At 38.1% G+C, this 27615-nt stretch overlaps 1 protein-coding gene across 1 annotated transcript; it reads left to right on the top strand.

The window, feature by feature from the left end:
* The first annotated feature begins 641 nt into the window (after positions 1–641).
* LOC123934692 lies at positions 642–18515 on the top strand. The gene is made up of 3 exons (XM_045994794.1): positions 642–852; positions 17654–17873; positions 18065–18515. Exons 1-3 carry the CDS (start codon positions 642–644, stop codon positions 18513–18515), a joined length of 882 nt encoding a protein of 293 aa, XP_045850750.1.
* The last annotated feature ends 9100 nt before the right edge of the window (positions 18516–27615 follow it).

Raw genomic sequence — 27615 nt, 5'->3', positions numbered from 1 at the left:
CAAATATTCCTTCAATTTCTTTCTTGCTTGCTTCTCCTTCTGGTATTCCCACTATATGTATATCATACCTTTTGTAATTATCCCACATTTCTTGGGTAGCTGGTTTTTTTTTTTTTTTTTTTTTTTGGTTGTTGTTGTTCTCTTGACTTTTCATATCTTGAAGTTTCTATTTTCATATCTTCAAGTTCACTGATTCTTTCCTTGGCCTTCTCCATTCTACCAATTAGCCTATCAATGGCATTCTTCACTTTATTACAATATTTTTTTTCACTTCTAGCACTTCCTTTTGTCACGACCAGCATGGCAAATTGACCAGGAACATGAAGGTAAGAGGATGGTGAAAGAAAAAGACTTGAGAGACAAAGAGATGGGGGCGGGAGGAGCACTGAGGAGGATGCCCAACAGTGCCAACTTTATTTAGGGCAGTGAGGCATTATATAGCTAACAGAAATAGTTACAAAGAAGTATCTATTTAACTAATTACGAAAGAATTTGTTACATGCCCACAAAACCCTCCAGAGTTCCCCATTATCTATTTCCCAAGCTCTAGTAGCAGACCTTACAAGGCCAGTGGTCTCTGTCTTCAGATAACTCCTTAACCAGCTGCACTGACTTCAACGCGACTCAAGACATAGTTTACAATGGTGCAGTTTATGGCCCGTGCAAGCACAACACAAACCCACAATGATTTATTTACCAGGCCTATTTTGCCCACTCCAGATAAGTACCTGCAGGCAACCACGTCAGCGAGTCCAGGATCCATAGCTCAGGCCCTTTCTCAAGCGCTGCTCAACTTTTCCACCCGTGAGGTTATTAACCCTTGGGCTTCTAGGAGGCGTGAATTGGGGCCTGGTTTGTTCTCATGACTCCAGCCCAGTCCGTGGCTGCCTACATCCTTTTAATTTTTTCATTGACCTCTGTCTATGTGCTTACATTATCCATCCATTCCTTGAATGTTCACCTTTTTTTGTTAAAGTTTCTAGCATATCAATCATAGTTATTTTAAATTCTTGATTAATAATTCCAAAATCTCAGCCATATCTGAGTCTGGCTGGATGATTGCTCTGTCTCTTCAAACTGTTTTTGTATTTCAGCATGCCTTGTTATTTTCTGTTAGTAGTTTAGATATGACACACTGAGTAATAGGAATTGAGGTAAATCAACCTTTAGTATGAGGTTTTATTTTATCTAACTGGAAGTTAGGCTGTGTTTATTATTCACTGTTGCTGTAGGTGTCAAAGGCTAAAATTTCCTCTAGTGTTATTTCTCTCTCCTGTTGTCTTTGGGTTTCTTTAGAAGCTCCTTCAGTAGAGTCTGAGACTTGCAGTATTATTTAGCTGTAATCTTCTGTTATTATACAGTGATCTGACTGATGTGGTACTAAGATATGAGGGAAAGAGTGGAGTATAGTTCTATGATTAGGTCTCAACATTTTAGTAAGCCTGTATCTCTGGGCTATAACCTTCACAACTACATTTCAGCTTGTTTTTCCATAGTAGGTGAGTCAGAAAGACTAGATGTAACTGGAGTTGGAAAATTCCTTTCTTCCAGGTCTCATAAAACTCAAGTTGTTTATGCTCTGGCCTAAGTTTCCTTTGAGAACAGACTATATTTTTAAGAATAGCAGAGTGTTCAGGTGCTTTTCAGAATTGTTACTTTCCTCTTCCCCTCCCAGAAGCATGATTTTTTTCCTCTGCTTCACCCTAAAAATATAGTGGTGTCTCCTGGACAAACTTTAAAAAAAGGTGTGCAGGCATCTTTAAGACTGGGGTACCCATTTTTTAGTCCTCAAGCTCATCCCACACTGAGCATCCAACAATCTGTCAATCACAGTCTAAGTGTTCCTTGTAGTATTGGCTCCAGCAGCAGATTTCTGCTCCTAGTAAACTGTGATTATTTGTGTTCGCTTGTCTTTTCAGTTTTCAGGATGGCAGCTTGCCCTGTGACATCAGGTCCCTGCTAGATCCCTCAGTCCCTTGAAAAAGATTTATTGATTCTCAATTCGTTGAACTTCTTTTTTTTTTTCCCCTTGTGAGGACAGAGTGATATTTTTTGTTTGTTTTAGATGTCATAACTTCTAAACTCTTTATATTTTGGGCCAGAACCCAAAAGTCCTCTCTATTTATTTAGGAATGTTTAAATTTATCTAACAATACTTTGAAGTTTTTACCGTAAATGTCTTGTACATCTCTTATTCAAATTATTCTCAAGTATTTTATTTAATTTTATTTTTGAATTTTACTATTATTTTTTTATTTTTTATAAACATATAATGTATTTTTATCCCCAGGGGTACAGGTCTGTGAATCACCAGGTTTACACACTTCACAGAACTCACCATAGCACATACCCTCCCCAATGTCCATAACCCCACCCCCCTCTCCTGTCCCCCCTCCCCCCAGCAACCCTCAGTTTGTTTTGTGAGATTAAGAGTCACTTATGGTTCCCTGGAGTCAAGATGGCCCGGAAGTAGGAGGAGGCACCATTTCAACCTGTACCCCAAAGTGAGCTGATTACCTACCAAAGAAATCCGACCACCCATGAAATCAGCCTGAGATCAGAATTATACACGTCTGGATCTCTACTGGAGCAGAAGACGCCAGTGGCAGGTAAAGCAGACTGGGAGCATCGGACTGATATCGGAAGATAAACAAAAGGGGGAGGGAGCCACCAGAGGTGACCGATTGGAAAGTAACACCCCAACACGAGAGTGCTCTGCTTCTGGGGACCAGCATTAACTTGGAGTCTGGTTGAAAGCACTCAAAAAACAAACAGCAAAGGATCGCGGTGGGGGGTGGGGGTAATAGTGGGAACCTGGGCGGTTAGGGTCAGGGACCTAAGTCCCCGGACCCAGGACAGCCTCCCCTGGCGCGGAGCCAGAGAGAGTGCGGCAGAGAAATCAGGTCTCCATCCCTGAGCCGCGAGTGCACCTGAATGCCAGCGCGCCCGAGAACGAGTGGGGTCTGGCTCCGGTGAGGGGCTGGGAGCCTGGCCTGACAGCAATCCTGAAACACGCGCGTCCCACACCCTCCCTTGGGATAGGTGATCATAGGCACTAGCCTGGAGCTCTGGCAGCTGGAAAAAACAGACATTCCCAGCCCGGGACAGCGGGAAAATCTCAGTGCGCGATCTCTGCTCAGAACCTCTCTGGCGGTCTGGAGCTGCCTAGACAGCCACCGCTGCCCTGGTTTTGGGCACAACTAGGAGCTCCTGCATCCCCAGGGACAGTGACTCAGAACCAACTCTGCCAGCAGCTTTTGCAAAACAGTCTGAGGCATCTCTTTGAGAGGGAGGTTGGGGTGCTGTTTGCTCTCCTCTAAACCTCCAAAAACCATCAAAAGCTGTCAAGGCGAGAGAAAGCAGATGAAAGAACATAAAAGCCCCCAGAAAACAAAAGGCTGAAAAAAAAAAAAAGTTTCCTGAAAAAAAAAGAGCTCACCCCCTTGAGGGGAGTGGGAGGACCTAACTCAGGGAACATCATTGTCTGAAAACCCACGTGGCAGGCCCCTCCCCCAGAAAACCAACCAGGAAGGAAGAAAAAAAAAAAAAAAGACTACAAGAGAACAACCACCACTACTTCATAAATACAACTTTTATTTTTAACTCTTTGCCAATATTCTGGTTCTTTTTTTTTATACATACACATAATTCTTTAACCTATTTACCATCACACTGAGATGTCCAGTACATCAAATTCTTTAATAACCTTCTAACCTGAACTTTTTGATACATACACCCGTGTTTTTCTTTTGTTTTTCTATTTTTTTAATTCTTTTTTAATTTTAACTTAGTTTAGTCTAGTTTATTCTTTTTTTAATTTTTATTTTCTACTATACATATAGAGTTAAACTTCAAGGTAATCCCCTTTCCCCAATCAATGCTACCCCTATAGGCAAACCAGTTTCTAATCCCCCTGTAACTTAGGAAAGTTGAGTCCCTTAACAAAAACATCAAGATACCTTCAGGAAGAATCAAAATAACCTTCCTCACCCACACTGAGAATCTATAACCATTCTCCCAATTTTTCCTTCTGTCAGTGTTTCTGTGAATTTGTGTCTGTCCTGAAAATATATAAATCTTATACTTGGGGTTCTTTCTGAGGAGGTTTTTCCCTTTTTTTTTGCTTATATATACATATTTTTTTCTCTTGTCATATACTTTTATCACTCTTTTTCTCTGTCTGTTTTTGTTTGTATACTCCACAAATCTTACCTTGTGGCCCATTTGGGCTGAGCCTTCTCTTGTATCTTCCCTTTTTTTCCTATCTCTCTCTCTCTTTTTTTTTCCTTTTTTCTTTCCCCCTTTTTTTTCTTTCTTCTTCTCTATTTCTTTTTCTTTTCTTTTTTCTCTCATTTGGGTGGGGAATCCTGATTGCACAGAAGTGTTCCAGGGTGCACATTGACTGCACCACAATCAATAAGTCCAGCTGCATCTGTTTAGTCATCTCTTACCAAAATGACTAGGAGGAGGAATATCCAACAGAAGAAAAATACAGAGGATGGGCCTTCTGCAACAGAACTAATGGCTATCGACATAGACAATATGCCAGAAAAGGAATTCAGACTAACAATTATCCAGGCAATAGCTAGGTTGGAGAAAGCCATGGATGACCAAACAGAATTGATTAGGGCAGAACTGAAAGCCACCAGGGATGATGTTCACAATGTTAGGGCAGAACTGAAAGCCACCAGGGATGATGTTCAAAATGCTCTCAATGAGTTCCAATCCAATCTAAATTCTCTAAAAGCTAGGGTAACTGAGACAGAAGATAGAATTAGTGATCTGGAGGACAAACAGATAGAGAGAAAGGATCAGGAGGAAGCCTGGAACAAACAGCTCAGAAGCCACGAAAACAGAATCAGGGAAATAAATGATGCCATGAAACGTTCCAACGTCAGAATTATTGGAATCCCTGAAGGGGAAGAAAAAGAAAGAAGTCTAGAAGATATAGTGGAAGAAGTTGTCTATGAAAATTTTCCCAATCTCACGAATGGAAACAACATTCATGTACGAGAGGCAGAGAGATTTCCTCCCAAGATTTTAGATTCTCAAAAGTCCTCACGGCACCTTATAGTTAAAATGGGGAATTATGTTTCAAGAGAGACCCTCTTAAAAGCAGCTAGGACAAAGAAGCTTCTTACATACAGAGGAAAGCCCATTAGAATAACGTCAGACCTTTCCACAGAGACCTGGCAAGCCAGGAAGGGCTGGGAAAATATATTCAGAGTACTAAATGAGAAGAACATGCAACCAAGAATACTCTATCCAGCAAGACTGACATTTAAAATGGATGGAGAGATAAAGAGTTTCCAAGACCGGCAAGACTTAAAAGACTATGCAACCACCAAGCCGACACTGCAAGAAATATTAAGGGGGGTCCTATAAAAGAGAAAAAATCCTAAGAATATCATTGAACAGAAATATAGAAACAATCCATAGACAGAAAGACTTCAAAGGCAACACGATGTCAATAAAAACCTATCTCTCAATAATCACTCTCAATGTGAATGGCCTAAATGCGCCCATAAAACGACACAGGGTTGCAGATTGGATAAAACGACAGGACCCATCCATATGTTGTCTACAAGAGACCCATTTTGAACCTAAGGATACACCCAGACTGAAAGTGAAGGGATGGAGAAGCATCTTTCATGCCAATGGGCCTCAAAAGAAGGCCGGAGTAGCAATTCTCATATCAGATAAATTAGATTTTAAACTAAAGACTGTAGTCAGAGATACAGAAGGACACAACATAATTCTTAAAGGTACTATCCGCCAAGACGATCTAACAATTGTGAATATCTATGCCCCCAATATGGGAGCACCCAATTACGTAAGAAAACTATTAATCAAGATAAAGAGCCATATTGATATGAATACAATAATAGTAGGAGATCTTAATACGCCTCTCTCAGAAATAGACAGATCATCGAAGCAGAAAATTAATAAAGAAATAAGACCATTGAATGAAACATTGGACCAGATGGACCTCATAGACATATACAGAACATTCCACCTTAAAACAACAGAATACTCATTCTTCTCAAGTGCACATGGAACCTTCTCCAGAATAGACCACATACTGGGTCACAAAGCAGGACTCAACCGATACCAAAAGACTGACATTATTCCCTGCATATTCTCCGATCACAATGCTTTGAAACTGGAACTCAATCACAAGGAAAAGTTCAGAAGGAACTCAAACACCTGGAAGCTAAGACCACCTTGCTTAAGAATGCTTGGATCAACCAGGAGATCAAAGATGAACTTAAACAATTCATGGAAACCAATGAGAATGAAGACACCTCGGTCCAAAATCTATGGGATACAGCAAAGGCGGTTCTAAGGGGGAAATACATAGCCATCCAAGCCTCCCTCAAAAACATTGAAAAATCCAGAATACACCAGCTGTCTCTACACCTTAAAGAACTGGAGAATCAACAACAAATCAAACCAACTCCAGATGCAAGAAGGGAAATAATCAAGATTAGAGCAGAGATCAATGAGGTAGAAACGAGAGATACAGTAGAACGTATCAATGAAACTAGAAGCTGGTTTTTTGAGAGAATCAATAAGATTGATAAACCATTGGCCACACTAATCCAAAAGAAAAGAGAGAAAGCCCAAATTAATAAAATTATGAATGAAAGGGAGAGATCACAACTAACACCAAGGAAATAGAAACAATCATCAGAAATTATTACCAACAGTTATATGCCAATAAGCTAAGCAACCTAGATGAAATGGATGCATTCCTGGAAAGCTACAAACTCCCAAAATTAAACCAGGAAGTAATTGACAACCAATAGACCAATATCTAGTAATGAGATTGAAGCAGTGATCAAAAACCTCCCAAAAAACAAGAGCCCAGGACCTGACGGATTCCCTGGGGAATTCTACCAAACTTTCAAAGAAGAAATAACACCAATTCTCCTGAAGCTGTTCCAAAAAATTGAAGCAGAAGGAAAACTTCCAGACTCTTTTTATGAAGCCAGCATTACCCTGATCCCCAAACCAGGCAAAGACCCTACCAAAAAGGAGAATTTCAGACCAATATCACTGATGAATATGGATGCAAAGATTCTCAAAGAAATCCTAGCAAACAGGATCCAGCAGCACATTCAAAAGATTATCCACCATGACCAGGTGGGATTCATCCCTGGGTTGCAAGTTTGGTTCAACATTCACAAATCAATCAGTGTGATAGAACACATCAATAAGAGAAGAGAGAAGAACCACATGGTCCTCTCAATGGATGCAGAAAAAGCATTTGACAAAATCCAGCATCCGTTCCTTATGAAAACGCTTCAAAGTATAGGGATAGAGGGAACATTCCTGAAGTTCATAAAATCTATCTATGAAAGACCCACAGCAAATATCATCCTCAATGGGAAAAAGCTTGCAGCCTTCCCGTTGAGATCAGGAACACGACAAGGATGCCCACTCTCACCACTCTTGTTCAACATAGAATTAGAAGTTCTAGCAACGGCAATCAGACAACAAAGAGAAATCAAAGGTATCCAAATTGGCAAGGAAGAAGTCAAACTCTCTCTCTTCGCAGATGACATGATTCTTTATATGGAAAACCCCAAAGACTCCACCCCCAAACTACTAGAACTCATACAGCAATTCGGTAACGTGGCAGGATACAAAGTCAATGTACAGAAATCAGTGGCTTTCTTATACACTAACAATGAAAATACAGAAAGGGAAATTAGAGAATCGATTCCATTGACTATAGCACCAAGAACCATAAGATACCTGGGAATAAACCTAACCAAAGAAGTAAAGGACCTGTACTCGAGGAACTACAGAACACTCATGAAAGAAATTGAAGAAGACACAAAAAGATGGAAGACTGTTCCATGCTCTTGGATTGGAAGAATAAACATTGTTAAAATGTCTATACTGCCTAGAGCAATCTATACTTTTAATGCCATTCTGATCAAAATCCCACCGGTATTTTTCAAAGAGCTGGAGCAAGTAATCCTAAAATTTGTATGGAGCCAGAAGAGACCCCGAATTGCTAAGGAAATGTTGAAAAACAAAAACAAAACTGGCGGCATCACGTTACCCGATTTCAAGCTTTACTACAAAGCTGTGATCACCAAGACAGCGTGGTACTGGCATAAAAACAGACACATAGACGAGTGGAATAGAGTGGAGAGCCCAGATATGGACCCTCAACTCTATGGTGAAATAATCTTCGACAAAACAGGAAAACATATTCAATGGAAAAAAGACAGTCTCTTCAATAAATGGTGCTGGGAAAACTGGACAGCGATATGTAGAAGAATGAAACTCGACCATTCTCTTACACCGTTCACAAAGATAAACTCAAAATGGATAAAAGACCTCAATGTGAGACAGGAATCTATCAGAATCCTAGAGGAGAACATAGGCAGTAACCTCTTCGATATCAGCCACAGCAACTTCTTTCAAGATATGTCTCCAAAGGCCAAGGAAACAAAAGCAAAAATGAACTTTTGGGACTTCATCAAGATCAAAAGCTTCTGCACAGCAAAGGAAACAGTCAAAAAAACAAAGAGGCAACCCACGGAATGGGAGAAGATATTTGTAAATGACAGTACAGACAAAAGGTTGATATCCAGGATCTACAAAGAACTTCTCAAACTCAACACACACAAAACAGATAATCATATCAAAAAATGGGCAGAAGATATGAACAGACACTTCTCCAATGAAGACATACAAATGGCTATCAGACACATGAAAAAATGTTCATCATCACTAGCCATCAGGGAGATTCAAATTAAAACAACATTGAGATACCACCTAACACCAGTTAGAATGGCCAAAATTAGCAAGACAGGAAACAACGTGTGTTGGAGAGGATGTGGAGAAAGGGGAACCCTCTTACACTGTTGGTGGGAATGCAAGTTAGTGCAGCCACTTTGGAGAACAGTGTGGAGATTCCTGAAGAAATTAAAAATATAGCTTCCCTGTGACCCTGCAAGTGCACTGCTGGGTATTTACCCCAAAGATACAGATGTAGTGAAAAGAAGGGCCATTTGTACCCCAATGTTTACTGCAGCAATGGCTACGGTCGCCAAACTGTGGAAAGAACCAAGATGCCCTTCAACGGATGAATGGATAAGGAAGATGTGGTCCATATACACAATGGAGTATTATGCCTCCATCAGAAAGGACGAATACCCAACTTTTGTAGCAACATGGACAGGACTGGAAGAAATTATGCTGAGCGAAATAAGTCAAGCAGAGAGAGTCAAGTATCATATGGTCTCACTTATTTGTGGAGCATAACAAAGAACATGGAGGACATGGGGAGATGGAGAGGAGAGGGAGTTGAGGGAAACTGGAAGGGGAGATGAACCATAAGAGACTATGGACTCTGAAAAACAACCAGAGGGTTATGAAGGGGCGGCAGGAGGGGTGGGGTGGGAGGTTGAGGAACCAGGTGGTGGGTAATAGGGAGGGCACGTACTGCATGGAGCACTGGGTGTGATGCCAAAACAATGAACACTGTTATGCTGTTAAATAAGCAAATAAAAAAAATAAATAAATAAATAAAAAATAAAAAATTAAAAAAAAAAAGAGTCACTTATGGTTTGTCTCCCTCCCAATCCCATCTTGTTTCATTTATTCTTTTCCTACCCCCCAAGCCCCCCACATTGCATCTCCACTTCCTCGTATCAGGGAGATCATATGATAGTTGTCTTTCTCCGATTGACTTATTTTGCTAAGCATAATACCCTCTAGTTCCATCCACATCATCGCAAATGGCAAGATTTCATTTCTTTTGATGGCTGCATAGTATTCCATTGTGTATATATACCATATCTTCTTGATCCATTCATCTGTTGATGGACATCTAGGTTCTTTCCATAGTTTGGCTATTGTAGACATTGCTGCTATAAACATTTGGGTGCACATGCCCCTTCAGATCACTATGTTTGTATCTTTAGGGTAAATACCCAGTAGTGCAATTGCTGGGTCAGAGGGTAGCTCTATTTTCAACTTTTTGAGGAACCTCCATGCTGTTTTCCAGAGTGGTTGCACCAGCTTGCATTCCCACCAACAGTGTAAGAGGGTTCCCCTTTCTCTGCATCCTCGCCAGCTCAAGTATTTTATTTTTTTTTTCCTCTTAAAAATTTATTTTTGGGGCATCTGGGTGGATCAGTCAGTTAAGTGTGTGATTCTTAGTTTTGGCTCAGATTATGATATCAGGGTCATGAGATGGAGCCCTGTGGTGGGCTCCTTGATCAGCAGGGAGTCTGCTTGAGATTCTCTCTCTCTCTCTCCCTCTGCCCCTCCACCACAGCTCTCTCTCAAATAAATGAATAAATGTTTTTAAAAAATAATTTCACTTGCATACTGCTAATACACTGAAACACATTTTTTAGAAATTTCTATATATTGATCTTTCATTCTGACACCTTGATAATTTTACTCTTCATTTCTAATAATTAATATGAAATTCTTTTTTAAGATTTTATTTATTAATTTGACAGACAGAGATCTCAAGTAGGGGTAGTGGCAGGCAGAGAGAGAGAGAGGAGGAGGAGCAGGCTCCCTGCTGAGAAGACAGCCCAATGTGGGGCTTGATCCCAGGACCCCAGGATCATGACCTGAGCGTAAGGCAGAGTCTTTAACCCACTAAGCCACCCAGGTGCCCCTAATATGTACATTCTTTATGATCTTCTACATATATAAGCATGTCCTCTTTAATTAAAAAGAGTCTTAATTTTTCCTTTCCAATTTTTATACTTTCTGTACCTTTCTGTTGACTTATTGGACTGGCTAAGACATCCAGTACAATACTGAAGAGTAATGGGGGTAGAAGACATTTTGTCTTGTTCCTACTTTTAGGGGAAATGCATCCACAGTTCAAAATTAAGAATGATATTAGCTATAGGTTTTTGTAGATCCCCCTTATTGAATTGAGCAAATTTCCTTCTATTCCTACTTTTTTTTTATATTTTATTTATTTGACAGAGTGAGAAAGTATAAGCAGAGGGAGCAGCAGGCAGAGGGAGAGAGAAAACCTGGTCAGAAGGGACCCTGATGTGGGGCTCAGTTGCAAAACCCTGGGATCATGACCTGAGCTGAAAGTAGACATTTAACCCTCTGAGCCACCCAGACACCCCATTCCTACTTTCTTTAGTATACTTTGTTTTTGAACTATAAAGAAATAAGGAATTTGTCAAAGAATTCATCTGCATTTATGAAGATAATTTTATGATTTTTCTTCTTTATTATTTTAAAATGGTGAATTACATTGATTGATTTTCAATGTTAAACCAATTTTGCATTACTCGAATAAACACCACTTATTCATGATGTATCATTTTATAAAATATTATTGTTTTGATTTACTAATATTGTGTTAAGAATTTTTAAAAGAATTTTTAGGAATTTTTTGAATGTTATTTTCTGTTCTTCTCAGGTTTTTGGTCAGGTTTTTGGTAACCGGCTTATCTTGGCCTCATAAAACAAATTGGAAAAGATTCTCTCCTCCTTCACCTTCTAAAAGAGTTAATATAAAAAAAAAAGTTAGTATAACATCAATGTTATTTCCTTCTTAAATGTTTGATAGAGCTTATCAATAAGAACTTGTGATTTGCAAATTTTCTTTGTGTGAGAGTACTTGTATTGCACATTCAGTTTATTTTATGTGAGGTCTTACTACAATTTTCCACTTTTTCCCAAATGGAAAACATTTAATATTAATATTTTTGTCGTAAGAACATTAAATTTTCATCAACTAAATTAGAGTAATTACATTAACTACTTTGTTAGTTTGAAATAATTTTAATTAATTTAATAGTGTTGCATTTGCTTTGAAGAGCCCACATCTGACCTTTTAACGGGGGGGGGGGGTCAATGAGAGCTGACTTTGCTAATCCAAATTCGAAAGTGATTTTGCCATTCATAGAACCATGGATTTCCCTCTTGATATTTCAACAAATATAAAATGGAGGTAATCTTTTCATTTGGAAGAAAGCTGACATGTTCTTTCCATTGCTATTGCTGCCTGGAGTTATTACAATTTTCTATATTTTTTGTATCAGTTTTGGAAATTGGTGCCACTCAAGGATCTAGTCCATATAATCTAATTTGTCAGTTTTGTTAGCATAAAGTTATTAGTAATATTCCTTAGATACCCTTTTAATGTCTGTAGGATTTGTATCAATACTTCTGCTTTCATTCCTGATACTTATTACTTGTATTTGTTTTTATTGATTGATCTGCATCAGATTTTACCCATTTTATTAAACTTTTCAAAGAACCATATTTTTCTTTGTTATTTTTTCTATTGTTCATGTTTTCTATTTCACTGATTTTCACTCTTGTCTTTATTATTGTCTTTCTTTACTTTGGGTTTAATTTGCTCTTCCTTTTTTAGCTTCATAGGGTAAAAATTACTATCAGCAACTTTGAGTCCTGCTGCTTTTATATAAAGAAGACTTGTTTCTTTTTTATATTCAAACTTATAAATTTCCTACTAAGCACAACTTTAGCTGGTTCCCACATGTTTTTTGTTTGTTTGTTTGTTTTTTTAAAGCTTTTATTTATTTATGTGATAGACAGAGATCACAAGTAGTCAGAGAGGCAGGCAGAGAGAGAGAGGAGGAAGCAGGCTCCCTGCTGAGCAGAGAACCCAATGCAGGGCTCAGTCCCAGGACCCTGAGACCAGGACCTGAGCCGAAAGCAGAGGCTTTAACCCACTGAGCCACCCAGGTGCCCCCCAAATGTTTTGCTATATTATGTTTTCATTATCTCTCAGGTAGTTTTTTTTATTTTTATATGAACCAGTCATCTTTTACTGAGCATTAATTCTCAATTAAAATATGGAAAGATTTACACCATCATGTTTTTTTAAAAGGGTGCCAGGAAAAGAAGGCCATGATCAGGAATATAGAGTCATGCTCCACACTGAGTCCTCTTCAGTGGTAATTGCATAGCTCCTCATATTTGAATTCCTTCTAAGAAAGGCAGTAGTTTAAAAGCATGTAAGTAGGGCATCTGGTTGGCTCAGGGGGTTAAAGCCTCTGCCTTCAGCTCAGGTCATGATCTCAGGGTCCTGGGATCGAGGCCTGCACTGGGCTCTCTGCTCAGCAGGGAGCCTGCTTCCTCCTCTCTCTCTCTGCCTGCCTCTCTGACTACTTGTGATCTCTGTCTGTCAAATAAAAAAAAATTAAAGATTCTATATTAAAACATAATAAATAAAAACATGTAAGTAGCCAGCACTATAGAAACCTCAGCAATGCTCCTATTCTTCACATTGACATATTTATAATGCCAGTGATAATAACCTCTTAGACATGTTCCAAGGCTGCTTTAAGAGGGAAATCCCACATCAATATCCAGCTTTTTTACTTCCTTATTTTGAAATCCTTGAGTTTCTTCTCCTTCACAAGTAACACGAACAGCATATTGCTGTTCTACGTATCCACTATCCAGGTAGATTTATTTTATAATTCCCCTTATAATTACTTCTTTGACTCAATGGTAATTTACAAGTAGGCTATTTAATTTTGAAGCATTTGAGGATATTTCTGGATACCTTTTTGTTACTGATTTATAATTTAGTTCTATTGTGCTTAGAGGAAATTCTCCAAAATATTTAAATTTTTGAAATTTATTGAGACTTATTTTAAGGCACAGCATATGGTCTGTCTTGCTTAAGGTTTCATATGCACATGAAGAGAATGAGTTTTCTGTAGCTGTTGGATTGAAGCATTATAAAATATTAATAGAATCAAACTAGTTGATAGTATTTTCAGATCACTGTTTTTTACTATTATTTGTTCTCTCACAGGGGGAAGGATAAAAGTATATTCAACCAAGATAAATGTCCCTAGTTTTGCCAATAATTTCTGTTTTCTTAAATTCTTTTTTGTCTGATATTATTATAATCATTTCAGCTTGTTTAAGCTTTCCATTTACTTGTATATATTTTTACATTCTTTTACTTTTAATATATAAATATCTTTATATTTAAATATGGTTCTTGAAGGCAGCATATGGTTGTGTCTTGCTTCCTCATCTAGTAAAAGTTATTGGAAAAGTCCAAATGGAGCAAAAAAAGATCTCTAACAACCAACAAGATAATAGATTTCAACCTAATTTCATCAATATTACATGAAATGTAGGTACATTTATCAATACTTTCTAAATAAAAGCTTTTCTGTGGGTTAATTCAATAATTATTCTATTTTTAATTCCTCTATTGGATACTTAATTATATCTCGTATTATTTTTAGTAGTTGCTCTAAGAATTTGACTGTGCATCTTAATCACATTATTTTATACTTAAAGTAAATATTATGTCTATTCATATAAAAATACTTTGAAGGTTAATATTTCATATACTCATGAACTTTTGTGCTATTATTATCATGTGCTTTATATCTATATAAGTTATAAACTAAACAAAGCAATTGTTTTGCTTTAAACTATTATCTTTTAAAAATATTGAGGTAAGGGGGAAATGATATCTTAAAAATTTACCTTCATATTTGTCATTCATGATGCTTTTCATTTTTTTTTTCCTGTAGATCTGAGTTCTCATCTGGTATAAATTCCTCAGTCTTAAGAACTATCTTTAGCATTTCTTATAGTTTATATATTCTGATAACAAATTCTCTCAGCTTTTATCTCTTTTTTTTTTGCTTTTGTTTATCTTAACATTTCTTTATTTCACTCTCATTTGAAAGAATATTTTTACTGGATATTGAATTCTGTGTTGACAACTTTTTCAACATATTAAAGATGTTATTTCTTTTTTCTTTGGTTTGCATAGTTTTGGTGGGAAGTTGACATAACATTCTCTCCCTAAATGTAATCTATTTTTTAGCTAAGCTTCTTGAATCTGCAAATCAATGTTTGTTTTTGTGGGTTTTTAAAAAACTGAATTTGGAAATGTTTAAACTGTTAGTTTGACAATATTTTTATGCCTCATTTTCTCCTTCTAGGACTCTAATTTCAAGTACATTAGATGCCTGATAATGTCTTGGGAGTTACAGATATTCTCTTCATTTTTGCATCAATCTTTCTTCCTCTTCTTTATATGGATACTTTTGATTGACATATCTTCAAGTGCACTGACCATTTTTTCTATTATTCCCAATATACTTTCAAGTGAATTTTTCATTTCTGAGATCTCACTTTTGAATTATAGAACACCCATTTAGTTTTTAAAAGAGATTCTATTTTTTCATTGAAATTTCCCAATTGTTTGCTCAATTTGACAGTTTTTTCTTCTATGATCTCAACCGCATGTAAAATTCCTGCTTTAGTCTTTTCTGCTAATTCCATTATCTGGGTCATATAGACCTTTTCCACTAATCGCTTTTTCTCTTAATTATAGATCAAATTTTCCTGTTTCTCTGAAAGTATCTCTTATTTTTTTTTTAGTCTGGACATTTTAAATAATGTATTTTCAAGTTTCCAGATTGCTTTATAATTCTCTGAAGAGTATTTGTTGTAAAATTATTTGCTGATCATTATTGCTGATTATTAGGAGTGTTTTATGTTCTGTTAGCATGACTATTTTTCAATTTTTTTTTCCCTTTGTCCTCAGGTGAATGCCTTGATATTGTAACATAACTTCCACCTCTAAGACATGACCATTCTGGGGTTTTAGCGGTAGGCCTTAGGTATTAACCAAGCCCCACTAAAACTCTAAAATCTGGTTTACTTGCTGTGGTGCTTGTTGAAATATCTATGCCACATTTTCAATCTTCTGGCTCTTCTTTTGTCCTGGGCTCTTTTAAGTATCTCCTGATAAATGCTCAGCTTGTGCATCATACAAGGATTTGAGAGGAGTTTATTTGCAGATTTGGGAACTCTCTGTAGCTTCCTCTTTGTCAGAATCTCTCCCCTTAATTTCCAGGTGAATTAGCACCTTTTAATTCCATTATTTGACTCTTCAAGTCAAGCTTTCTGCTTGATTTCTACCTGTCCCACCATTTATGTTTTTGGCAGTATTTTCAGGATAAAAACTGCATAAACATGGATCTTGTAATTGTCTGAGTGAAGGGTTAGTCCATTATAAGTTTCTTCACCATTATTAGACCTGGAAAGTCAGCAAACTAATATTTAAAGTGATAGCAGTGGGAACTTTGTCTTTGCTACTCTTCCTTTGTTCAATCACCCAGTCTTGGATTAAAATGGAGCATAGTGTCGTGTGTTTCTCAGTAATGCAAGTTCTTACTGTAGCTTTAAATTCAACTTTATGTACCAACCCCTATAACCAAAGGATCATAATTGTTTCTGCTTGATCTTTTGTAAATTTTTTGTTCCTGAGCCTCTTGGTAGCACTAACATCATACCTACTCACATATAGGAAATATGTGCTAAATAAGTCAAAAATACTAATAAAGGTGACCTTAATGAGTGATTGAACATGACTTACAATGCAGAAGAATATTCTTCCAATTAGGGGAACAAAGAGCCAGTGTAGCATATGCATATGGAATTTTATTGCTTAGCCAGGAAGGGGAATAAATGCTACTCAGTTCTTATGAATGGAAGTATGACTTCTTATTTCTCTGACCATATTTATTTTAGTACTGGTGTCTTGACCCTCAAAGCTGAAGAAATTGTCTCTAACTTTAGCTGACTTTTGTCATTGATTTTAACCCCATGTTACACTTCTGCCACTCTTTTTATCTTTCACTGCTCTGATAATTTCAAATGAAAAGGAATTTGAAGGGCATGTATACTCCAATACAGAGAAACTTTCTTCCAAAAATATAGCATGTAATATTAGTGATAGTACCCAGCATCATGCTTCCCCCAGACCTTAGTGATACTTAACTGTGGATTGATTGCCACTAGGTCAAGAACTAAGTGTTTAGAAAAATCAAATAAGAATGCTAGGACAGAATACCAAAGGGCAAATCTTAAAAAACTAACATCATATGAAAGTTTTCTCTTTCAGTAATACCCCCAAATTAGGGCTAATTAATGCTTCTTTTGAGAAGACATAAAAGAAAAGTAAGTCCATGCCTGTGAAATAAAGAATAGGTAAGAACACCATGTGACTTTGATTTATTATACACTCATTTGTCTTTTTCTTCCTCTTTTGACTGTAAACTCTGACAACAGAGTTTAGTTTTTCCATCTTTGTATTGCCATATTCCCTCAGCACAGAATCTTACATGTAATGAGCTTCTAATGAGTGTATGTTGTAATTAAAATTTAGGTCATTTAATTTTAGTAAATTCTGGATATAAATTCCATACTACCTTTATTTATGAATAGTATGATTCACTCTACTGAAGAAAAATAAATTTGCTCCCCAGTTACCCAATTGCTCAACCTTAACAGTTGAGAAGTTTCTTTCTAGTAACTCTTTTGGAGTAAACAGCAAAATTTATTAAGGTATATTGAATTTTTGAACTATTTGTGCACTCTTTTCTCTATTTTGAAAACAAAAAATATTATAATTTGGCTTAGGTCATAATGTCTGATTTTATATGTAGAATAAATGTTCATATCTAAATTACACCTGATCACTTTGGTCAGTGAAGAATTTTAAAATGACTAAAAGCCGTAAGAAAATGGAATGAAGGGAGAGTAGTGTCTGAAATGATTAGTACTGCATAGAAACAGGATAGTCCAGATTTTACTGAATAAAATTATATATTTTTTCTTTCAAAAGTGCAGAAGAGGTTGTTTGTTTTTAAGATTTTATTTATTGGGGGGCAGGCGGCCGCTGCGGAGTGGAGTGGGGGCGGGGCGGCGTGGTCTGGCTTGGTTGGGCAAGTCCGGAGTGTGGCGCGGGACGGCGGGGCCCGCAGGCTGCGGAGGGCAGCCTGGGCAGCTGGCAGAGTCCTTATGAGTCCACACATTTCTGCTGAACTTGCAAAAGAGGCACTTGGGTGATGGATTAATAGGAACATTGAGATTTTGTGAAAAGTTTGAAATCAGAGAGTATTCAATTTTCACCCTAGTCGAGCAGCTGTGCTGCTCACTTAAATACAGATGAATGAAGACCCCATTCGGGAACACCCCTAGCCAGAGGTCCAGAGTGGATGCAGGCCATGCTGGTGTGTCTCCAAGTATAATGAAGAAAAGGACGTCCCACAACGACCTCTCTGATCAGCGATGTTCACCTGGCCCATACGATGATCGGGAAGGCGGTAGAGCACATGTTTGAGACAGAGGATGGATCCAAGGACGAGTGGAGGGGGTTGGTCCTGGCACGTGCCCCCATCATGAACACGTGGTTCTACATCACCTACAAGAAGGACCCTGTCTTGCCCATATACCAGCTCTTAGATGATTATAAAGAAGGAGACCTTCGCATTATGCCCGATTCTAACGATTCTTCTCCAGCAGAAAGGAAGCCGGGAGAAGTTGCGGACAGCCTGGTAGGCAAACAGGTGGAATATGCCAAAGAGGACGGCTCTAAAAGGACTGGCATGGTCATTCATCAAGTGGAGGCCAAACCGTCAGTCTATTTCATCAAGTTTGATGACAATTTCCATATTTACGTCTACGATTTGGTGAAAATATCTTAGATGCCATCATGGACTTGGTCAAATTTGTGGTACTATAAAGACTTGATTGCTTTCCAGTTTAATGAAAGCTTAAATGTCCCTGTGAACCCACAATCTCTGCCAGCAGAACCAGTTTGTTCTGAATAGTACAGATTGATGTGAACACAGAGCATTTTGTGTAAGAACTCCTTCCTCTTACGAGAAGTCTGTGTGTCTGAAGGGGAGTTTAGTGAAGTTAAGATAGCACCGTGGTCATGTAGACTGGACTGGACCATAGTTCTCCCCAACTGCTGCCACGCTATAAGCATGGTCTGGCACTGTCAGTACTGCCTTCTTTTTTTTTTTTTTTTTAAAGATTTTATTCATTTATTTGACAGAGAGAGAGAGAGATCACAAGTAGGCAGAGAGGCAGGCAGAGAGAGAGGAGGAAGCAGGATCCCTGCGGAGCAGAGAGCCCGATGCGGTGCTCGATCCCAGGACCCTGAGATCATGACCTGAGCCGAAGGCAGCGGCTTAATCCACTGAGCCACCCAGGCGCCCCAGTACTGCCTTCTTTGTTGAGACATGGATGGACCTCTCTTTCCCTGTCCACATCTGTGTGTGTCCATACGCCACACACACACGCGCGCGCGCGCGCACGCGTTTCCTTGGCAGTCCTTTTCTTGTGGATCAGGGCAGGGGTTCAATAATATTCTCCAGTTTAACAGGAGTGCTTGTCCTAAGTCAGCCCGATTTCGTATATTACTGCTGTTTATTTAAAAGTAAATGTGGGCACAGGAGACACAGGGACGTTCAGAGTGTTTTGGAAGTCAGAATTCAGACGCCTTTTCAGTCTGGAGGCTTTAAACCATGAATCCGAATAGGAATAATTTGTGAACAGTTGCTGGACCCACATTAGAATTTAACAAAACAGAAATCTAGGTAAAAAGCTCCCTTTAATTCTAAGTTTTGTAAATTTTTGTTTACATTTTTTATCATAAAAACTTTTTTTGTTTGTTTGTTTTAAAGCAAAGCCCAGGTCTACACGGTGTGATGCCGGGGTGCTTTGGACGGCACAACCTGGTCCGTTAGTCTGTATGATCAACAGTCTGGATTCTAGTACGTGATTTGAGAGGCAGCAGTGCGTCAGTGGTTTGCGTGCACGTGGTAAGTTCCTGGCAGAACCTAGTGCTTTGATCCGAGAAATACAAGTTTGAGAGTGGTGTTGCGGCCTTCTGACAAGTTCTCTGGGACACTTTTATTTTTATTACTGTTCTTACTGATAGATGGTTGTGGTCAGAAGGCTTCCCCCACAGAGAGTATGTAGACATGTAACGGCCTGGGTCCCTTGACACTTTCTCTAGTGCTGAGCGGTCTTGGTTCCCGGTGTTCTGCTGACGTGGACTCTCTTGTCATCGTGCTAGCTTGTGGGTGACTGTGGCCCTCAGCCTCACAGCCCTTTCCTGGCTTGTTCCTGCAAGGTGGTTTTGACCGAAATAGAATCACAGAAGTGGTTAGGTGGCAGCGACATGGTCATCTGTCACGTTGTTTCAGATGAGCCCTGACTGTTTGAAAACCAGGAGAGAGGCAGTATGGAATCCAGTGTAGAGGTTGGAGAGCTTACCCAAGGTTGGGGCAGAAGGCTAAATGCTCCCCCAACCCCCGCGCTCTAGGATGCAGTGCCTCCCCTCGGGCCGCAGGGGGAGCTTGTCTGCCTCTGAGCCTCTCCCTGCGGTGCCTGCCTTGTCTCACACTTCTCTGGCTTCAGCCTGGGTTTGGGGGCACGACTGTCTGTCACTTTTTTCCCAGTGGCTCTGATCAGGAGTCCCTGCATGCCAGTCTCCAGGCTGAGTGGGCTCCCCGAGCACAGGCAGACACATGTGCCCCAAGAGCAGGGTGTCCGGTGTGTGCACTGTGCGAACATGGTACAGTGGCTTGGAACTGAAAATCAGTGTTCTTTGGAGTATCCTGAGGGCTGGGTCAGTGGCAACCTTCCCAGCCTCATTTGACGGCTTGCATTGTGGTTTTCCTGTGAGTACCTTTAGCACCTTCAATACTACATGATCTGCCACCCTCCTGAGGAACGTGACATGTGATGATCACCATTATTTTCATCATTTCTATTTGTTGCCTTTAGGGCAGAAGGAAGAGGAAAGGGTTTTTGTTGTTTTCCTTTCTCCCTCCCATTCTCTTTTCTTTTGGTGGCTTAACCCACGCTTGCGCGGTGACTGATTCCACTCCCTTGCCCAGTACTTCAGGCTTTGTTCTAGGCTCACGTTTCAGATCTGCATGCATTGCTTGCCTTTTCCTGGTATCAGAATGTTGGTTCCTTGTTGTAGGACCCCGACATGAGTTTCCAAAATTATCATGGGACTTGTGACTGCACAAGCCCTGAATCTGTATAAAATGTCCCGGCCTTCCTCACTGACCTGCTATGGTGTTCCCGTGTCGCGTGCATGTGATGTCTGGCTGCCACGTGAAGCTTCTGAGGAGAACCTTAAACGCAGACCATCCTTTTTTGCACGCTCTATTCTAAATAGAATGTTCAATGTAACTAACTGAACTTGCATGTGAAAGATATTTAGGTTTTTTGTTTTCTATCTTTGTTTCAATTTGTTTTCTGTTTTCTGTATATTTGCTTCCTGTGCTGTTGGAGTGGTCTTAGGATGAGAATGCACTGGCGAGCCAGAGCCAGCAGGGGGTGATTTCCCAGCTCTGTCTGTCAAGCAGCATTTGAAGGGACTGTGCATTCTTGAAGCGCCCAGTCACCTCTCAGCCAGAGTTCATTCCTATTCTTGTTTTACATGCCAAACCCCGCAGGGCATTGGGCTTGAATCTCTGAACCCTGTGGACCAATTAGAAGACTGTTCTGATTATCACAAATTGTAGTGCCTGAAACCATGCACAAGCTGATTGTCTTAAAAAGAAAGAAAGAAAGAAAGAAAGAAAGAAAGAAAGAAAGAAAGAAAGAAAAGAAAAGAGGAAAAAGAAAGTTCTCCAAAGACAAAACAGGAACTATTATTATAACAAAATAATTATGGTCAAAATCTGTGGTTCCTTGGATATGCTGCGCTTTTTGTATTTCCACCATTAGTGCGGTGTGAGTAGATGTGCATAGTTCAGAGTTCTTCGTGTTGGCATCTTACAATTAAGTAAATGACCTCATCTTTCAGGCTTGAATTCATTTTAAATTTTATTTTATGTGATGTGTAGACAGTTCCTTGTTCTCTGCATTTAGAAGTATAAACAATATAAATCTGTTAATTCTGTAAGTAATTTTATAATTATGATGTAACTCTATCCGATCCTTAAACATTTAAAATAAACCCATTATGAGGGCACCTGGGTGGCTCAGTGGGTTAAGCCTCTGCCTTCAGCTCAGGTCATGATCTCAGGGTCCTGGGATCGAGCCCCACATTGGGCTCTCTGCTCAGTGGGGAGCCTGCTTCCTCCTCTCTCTCTGCCTGCCTCTCTGCTTACTCGTGATCTCTCTCTGTCAAATAAATAAATAAATAAATCTTTAAAAAATAAAAGAAAATAAAATAAACCCATTATGTGCAACTTCAAAAAAAAAGATTTTATTTATTTATTTGACAGACAGAGATCATAAGGAGGCAGAGAGGTGGGGGTGGGGGAAGGAAGCAGGCTCCCCGCTGAGCAGAGAGCCTGATGGGTTGCTTGATCCCAGGACCCTGAGATCATGACCTGAGCCAAAAGCAGAGGCTTAACCCACTGAGCCATCCAGGCACCCCTGAAGAGGTTGTTTTTAAGTAATTTAACACCTAGCATTCCTTATTCCATAGATGTTTTATATCTTCAGCATCCACTTATATTTTGCATCAAATTATGTAGAAATAAGTAAGTTTATAGATTTAATAAAACTTTGTCTCCATTTTCTTCACTGATTTAACTGAGAAAAGGTCCTCTTTTATCCATAAATAATTCATAGCTGCAAAATGTGATGACAGCAAATCATTCAAAATCCTAAATGTTGTATAATTTGTATATTTGAAGATTAGGAGTGTAGATGTGTGCACTTTAATACACTTGTTTGTGTATATCTGTAAATTACTTGCCCCACAGATATTGTTTATTTTTATTTAAAATTGCTGCAACTCAAAAGGCCAATGAATGACTGGAAGTTATCCTTCCCACTTCTGTGAAAACAACCATTGGTTTGTGCCTATAGCTGATGTTCATAGAGCCTACCTAAATACCTCTGTGCTTTCTAGAATACTCAAAGATGTTACTCCATCTTTGCTTTTTCCAATATTACTTGATTTGTCTGCTACTAATATTTAGCTGTTGTCCATAGACAAGCTTTATTACTTAAGACTTACTTTTTCTATATCCTTGTTACATATCTTAAATCTTTGTTGATTGCAGCCCCCTCTTCATGTTGCATCTACTTCAGATATATTTTTATATAATTCATGTGTATATATAATTGAAAACTGGAATCCCTGAATCCCTTTCTGTCTAGATTAACATCCAATAAAATTCTGTGTATAAAATTCCCTTTGTAAATGTGTGTATGTGTGTGTGTTGTTCTTATATATAAACCAAGAAGATAGCCACAATCTATACAATATTATCTGAAAGGCAAAAAAAAAAAGTTTACCTAACTTAATTAACTATAGTTTAAGATCTTAAAGCCCCTGTTATAATACAAATGCTTCTTAGAAAGGGCAAAACATAAAAATCTTTAAAAGAATTTACTCCTCCACTTCAATTATTTTATCAGAGTATCCATAAAATAAAATATGACTAAAGATCAGTGCCCAGGTGGCTCAGTTGGTTGAGTGTCTGACTCTTGATTTCAGTTCAGGTCATGATCCCAGGGTCCTAGGTTAAACCCCACATCAGTCTCTCTGTTCAGCAGGGAATCTGTTTGAAGATTCTCTCTCTCCCTCTTCCTCTGCCCCTCTCCCTGTTCTCTCTCTCTAATTCAAATAAATAAATAAATAAATATTTTCAGAAGTATGACTACTGAGTGGGATATACAGAATGCATAACTATTGATAACAGAGACTAAAGAAGAAAAAGATCCAGAGCATTGGGCTTCCTGAAAGAATCGGTTCCCATGATATTTAGCAGTGTCAAGCTCTGAGTACCCCAAAGGCAACAAAACACTGGGCACCCAGGAACAAATGAGCTGGAAAAATATTAAAGAAAGATATTGCTTCTTTCACAGCTTTATATTGATCTAACCCTCTCTGCTTCTATCTGCCTCGGATGTCTTGCTAGCATTAGCATAGGAGTCAGTTCAACGCTGGTAGACTTGTCACATCTATCCATACTAGAATGGCTGCATTCTAGTATGTTGTTGTTTTTATTTAATTCTGGATATAATTCATAGATATTCTTGATTGAAAACAAGCACACATACACAAATGTTTAAACAACAAGATACTGCATCTTTAGAGGGTGATGTGTAAATTCAGATAGAACTACTGACCTAAAATCTTTGATAACTGTTCTTATCCTATTCATAAATTACAGAGAAGGTGAGAAAGTAAATTTATTATATAACGCTTTTGGGTAAAAAGATCATCCATAATAGGATAGAGTATTTACAAATGCGCCATAATGCAGTATTTAAAACTGGAACCCCTTTCTGTCCAGATTTGCATCCAATAAAGTAAAATTCCATATATAAAAATAAGGGCCTCTATTAGAAAATGGTTAGTTTCTACATAGGGAATATATAGGACCCAAAGGCATCTCCAAATTGTGTCCCTGTAAATGTCTAACAGTTAGAAGAGGAAAATGTAATTTGGTCATCTGGACAAATAACTATTATGCCTGCCCTCTTTTTAAGCCTCTGTGGTCTGCTTTTTACATTGCCCAGGCTGTGTGTGGTGACTGGACATTGTCCAAGCTGTGCTGATGCCCAAAACCTGACACACATTGTGCTTGTGCAGTTGGAATGAGAAAGTGTTGGGGAACACAGCTTTCTTATTCATATTACTGTGCACCAAACACTGGGAGACCTGAGACATGAGATAGCCAAATGGTCTGTCAGTTGTAGCTTTTTCTTTAATTGTGAAGTAAATCTTAAAATAAATCTTTACTTCATGACATTTGTTCCATCAAAACTTGATGTTTGCCAGTTGCAGAATAGCAATAAACAACAACTTTTTCTCCTGTGGTTAATACCAGAAATAGAAAATTAGAAATAATCCTTTGCAGTGACTGTATCATGCTAAACTAGATTACTTCAAGAAGTACTCAGAAGCTGGTTTGTTTGTTTGAAGTCTATACATGAGCCTTATGAAAGGCCAAGTCTAAATATTTTTTTTCCAAATAGCTTCAAGCTCTTGCTCTTTATGTGTGTCCCTCATTATGAGTATTTTAAAACAATTTTACTGAGATATAATTCATATACTATTCAATTCACCCACTTCAAGTGTACAATTTAATGACTTTAGTATATTCACACAGTTGTATCACTATAACCACAGTGTAATTTTAGCATTTAGCACAGTGTAATTTAGCATTACTAGTATAATACTATTTATTGTGTTGTACAATAATAGAAACTATTTATTGTTTTGTACTTTTTGCCTGTTGTCTTTAATTCACACAACCATCTTCTCAACTAGGTATTGATCTCCTCAATTTGAAGATAAAGAAACTAAGGATCAGATAGATTATAATGCTTTTCCAAAGCCACATAGTTGATAGAGCTGAAATTTCCATCCAGTTCTATCTGCTCAAAGCTCCCATGCTTTTTTCCAGTATGTTAAAGTGAGGTAGGATATAGAAAATTAAATCTCAGATTGAACCATATAAAATTGACAATATTAAGTCATTCTCACCTGCAAAAATGACAATTTCATACTACTTAAATAAATGTTCAATGACTTCTGTTGGAATAGACCTTAAATTATTGTGCGAGTCTGCAAAAAAAGCCTTTAATATACTTAAGAAGTTGGGATCTATAGAAGCTAATAAAGATGCTATATAGAGTTGGCCCTTGAACAATATGGGTTTGAACTGTGCAGATCTAGTTATGTGTATTTTTTTTATAAATACGGTACAGTACTATAAATGTACTTGCTCTTGTGATTTACTTAAAGACATCTTTTCTCTAGGTTACTTCATCATAAGAATACAGTATATAATTCATACAGCATTCAAAATGTGTGTTAATTAACTGTGTTATCAGTGAGGCTTCCAGTCAACAGTAGACCATCAGTAGTTAAGTTTGGGGGGAGTCAAAATTTATACATGGATTTCCTACCACATCAAGGGGTTGGTGCCTCTAACTTCTAAACTGTTCAAGAGTTAACTGTACTGCCAAATGTCTTTTTCTTCCTCCTCAGGTCACCTTAAATAACCTCATACCCATGAGGGAATCCACCTGGCTCCAATTTAGTCTCCTAAAATAATTGTAGGTGTTTTTTTTTTACCTTGAATTTCTTATAAAAGGAATAGAAACATGTAGGGTATTTTACAAATATGAGGGATATTATTGGCCTGACTTAAGTATACAGGAGTCCAGAGTCCATCTCAGAGTTTCACATCATTCCTTTCATAGTGAGAATCTCTGTTGAAATAAAACTCAGGAATAGGCCAAGGATCAGAGAAGACCTAAGTATGTCTGTTTTTCACATTCATTGGTAATGGATACATCAAAGCAACTACATCAAATGGCACATAGATTTTAAGCTGTGAACTACTCTATAGGCATAGGAAAGAACCTAGGACCCTCACTTTATTAAAAGAGAGCTCTGAAATTCTATTTTGATTTAGCAAGGAACCACACACTACTATCAGCAGTACCTAATGAAAAAAAATATTAAAACTGCCATGTCTTGTATCTGAATGAGTTATTGATCTTATTCTCACTGACTTTAAACACACACACACACACACACACACACACACACACACACACACACACAATGATAATGGTATGGGTTGGCAGAGGGACAGGGTGTTTTTGTTCTGTTTTGTTCTCTCTCTTTTTCTCCCAGTCAAGTACTAACCAGGGCCAATCCTGCTTAGCTTCTGAGATCGGATGAGATCAGGCATGTTCAGAGTGGTATGGCTATAGACTCTTTTTCTCAATTCTTTTGAGCAGGATTATTATAAATCTTATTTTCTTTAGAAGACTCCTTATGATATTTATAGTGAAAATGTAAATTTGGCTGTTTATCCTTTTTAAGAATACCTGATAAGATCATCCTTATATGAAAGAGCCTGACCATTAAAAATGAATAATTTCCTAACAAATGATATTCTTGTCTAATTTCTATCAAATAATTCCATGTGACACTAGCAAGTACTATAAACCAGAAACTCAGTAAATTGTTTTATTCTCCTATATTAATTTTGGCAGCAGATGATTACTATAGCTGCAATTAGGCATCCTGTTACCTTTTCAATAATGCCAGGTGACAGGGTAAAAAAAAGGAAAAGTTTAAATTCAAGATAGTTGTAAATTACCTTATAGGCTTTGGTTCTCTTTCATCTTCATCTTAAATCCCTGTCATTGTAAGGAAAGTAAATAGCATGTTGCCTTATGATGGATTAGCATTGGCAGACACACAGCTGGGCATACCTAAGACAGTTGTTGGAAGCCAAAGTTCTTGCACATTACCTACATCTGTTGCCCAAATTACCTGTGTCTATTGACACTAATGATAATCTTCCTTATTAACAGGCTTACCATACAAGATGTCTCTGATTAATTTCTCAAGAGAGGTGATGCTTTTCTGTTGATTTAAAGATCTGCCTAACCACTATTTTATCCAAACTATACAAACTCTTCTTGTGTGTATATTTTGGATAAGACTTGATATAATTAAAAGGACTATCAAATTCCTCTCTTTTGTTTGAATGTAAATCTGAATGAAGATGCCACTGGCAAACGGCACGGGCAAACTGTTGGCATAATTATCTCCAGTTCATATGAGTTATTGTGTTTAATTGCTGAAGAAAGTAGTCACTGAGGTTTTTTTAAGATCCTCAATACACATTTTTAATTCTTCTTTTAATTATGCCAATTAAACCTCTGCTAATCCCAAGGTCTACTCAGAAAGCAATGACACCTCCATCTTTAGGCTTCCAGAAATATGAGAATTTGCAATTACTGAAGTAATTTTCTGCTTTATTCAAGATTTTCTACCTTAAT

This window comes from Meles meles, chromosome X (genome assembly GCF_922984935.1).
Source record: "Meles meles chromosome X, mMelMel3.1 paternal haplotype, whole genome shotgun sequence".
NCBI lineage: Eukaryota > Metazoa > Chordata > Mammalia > Carnivora > Mustelidae > Meles > Meles meles.
Note: the sequence above shows the minus strand (reverse complement) of the source record. Positions and strands in the feature narration are given on the sequence as shown.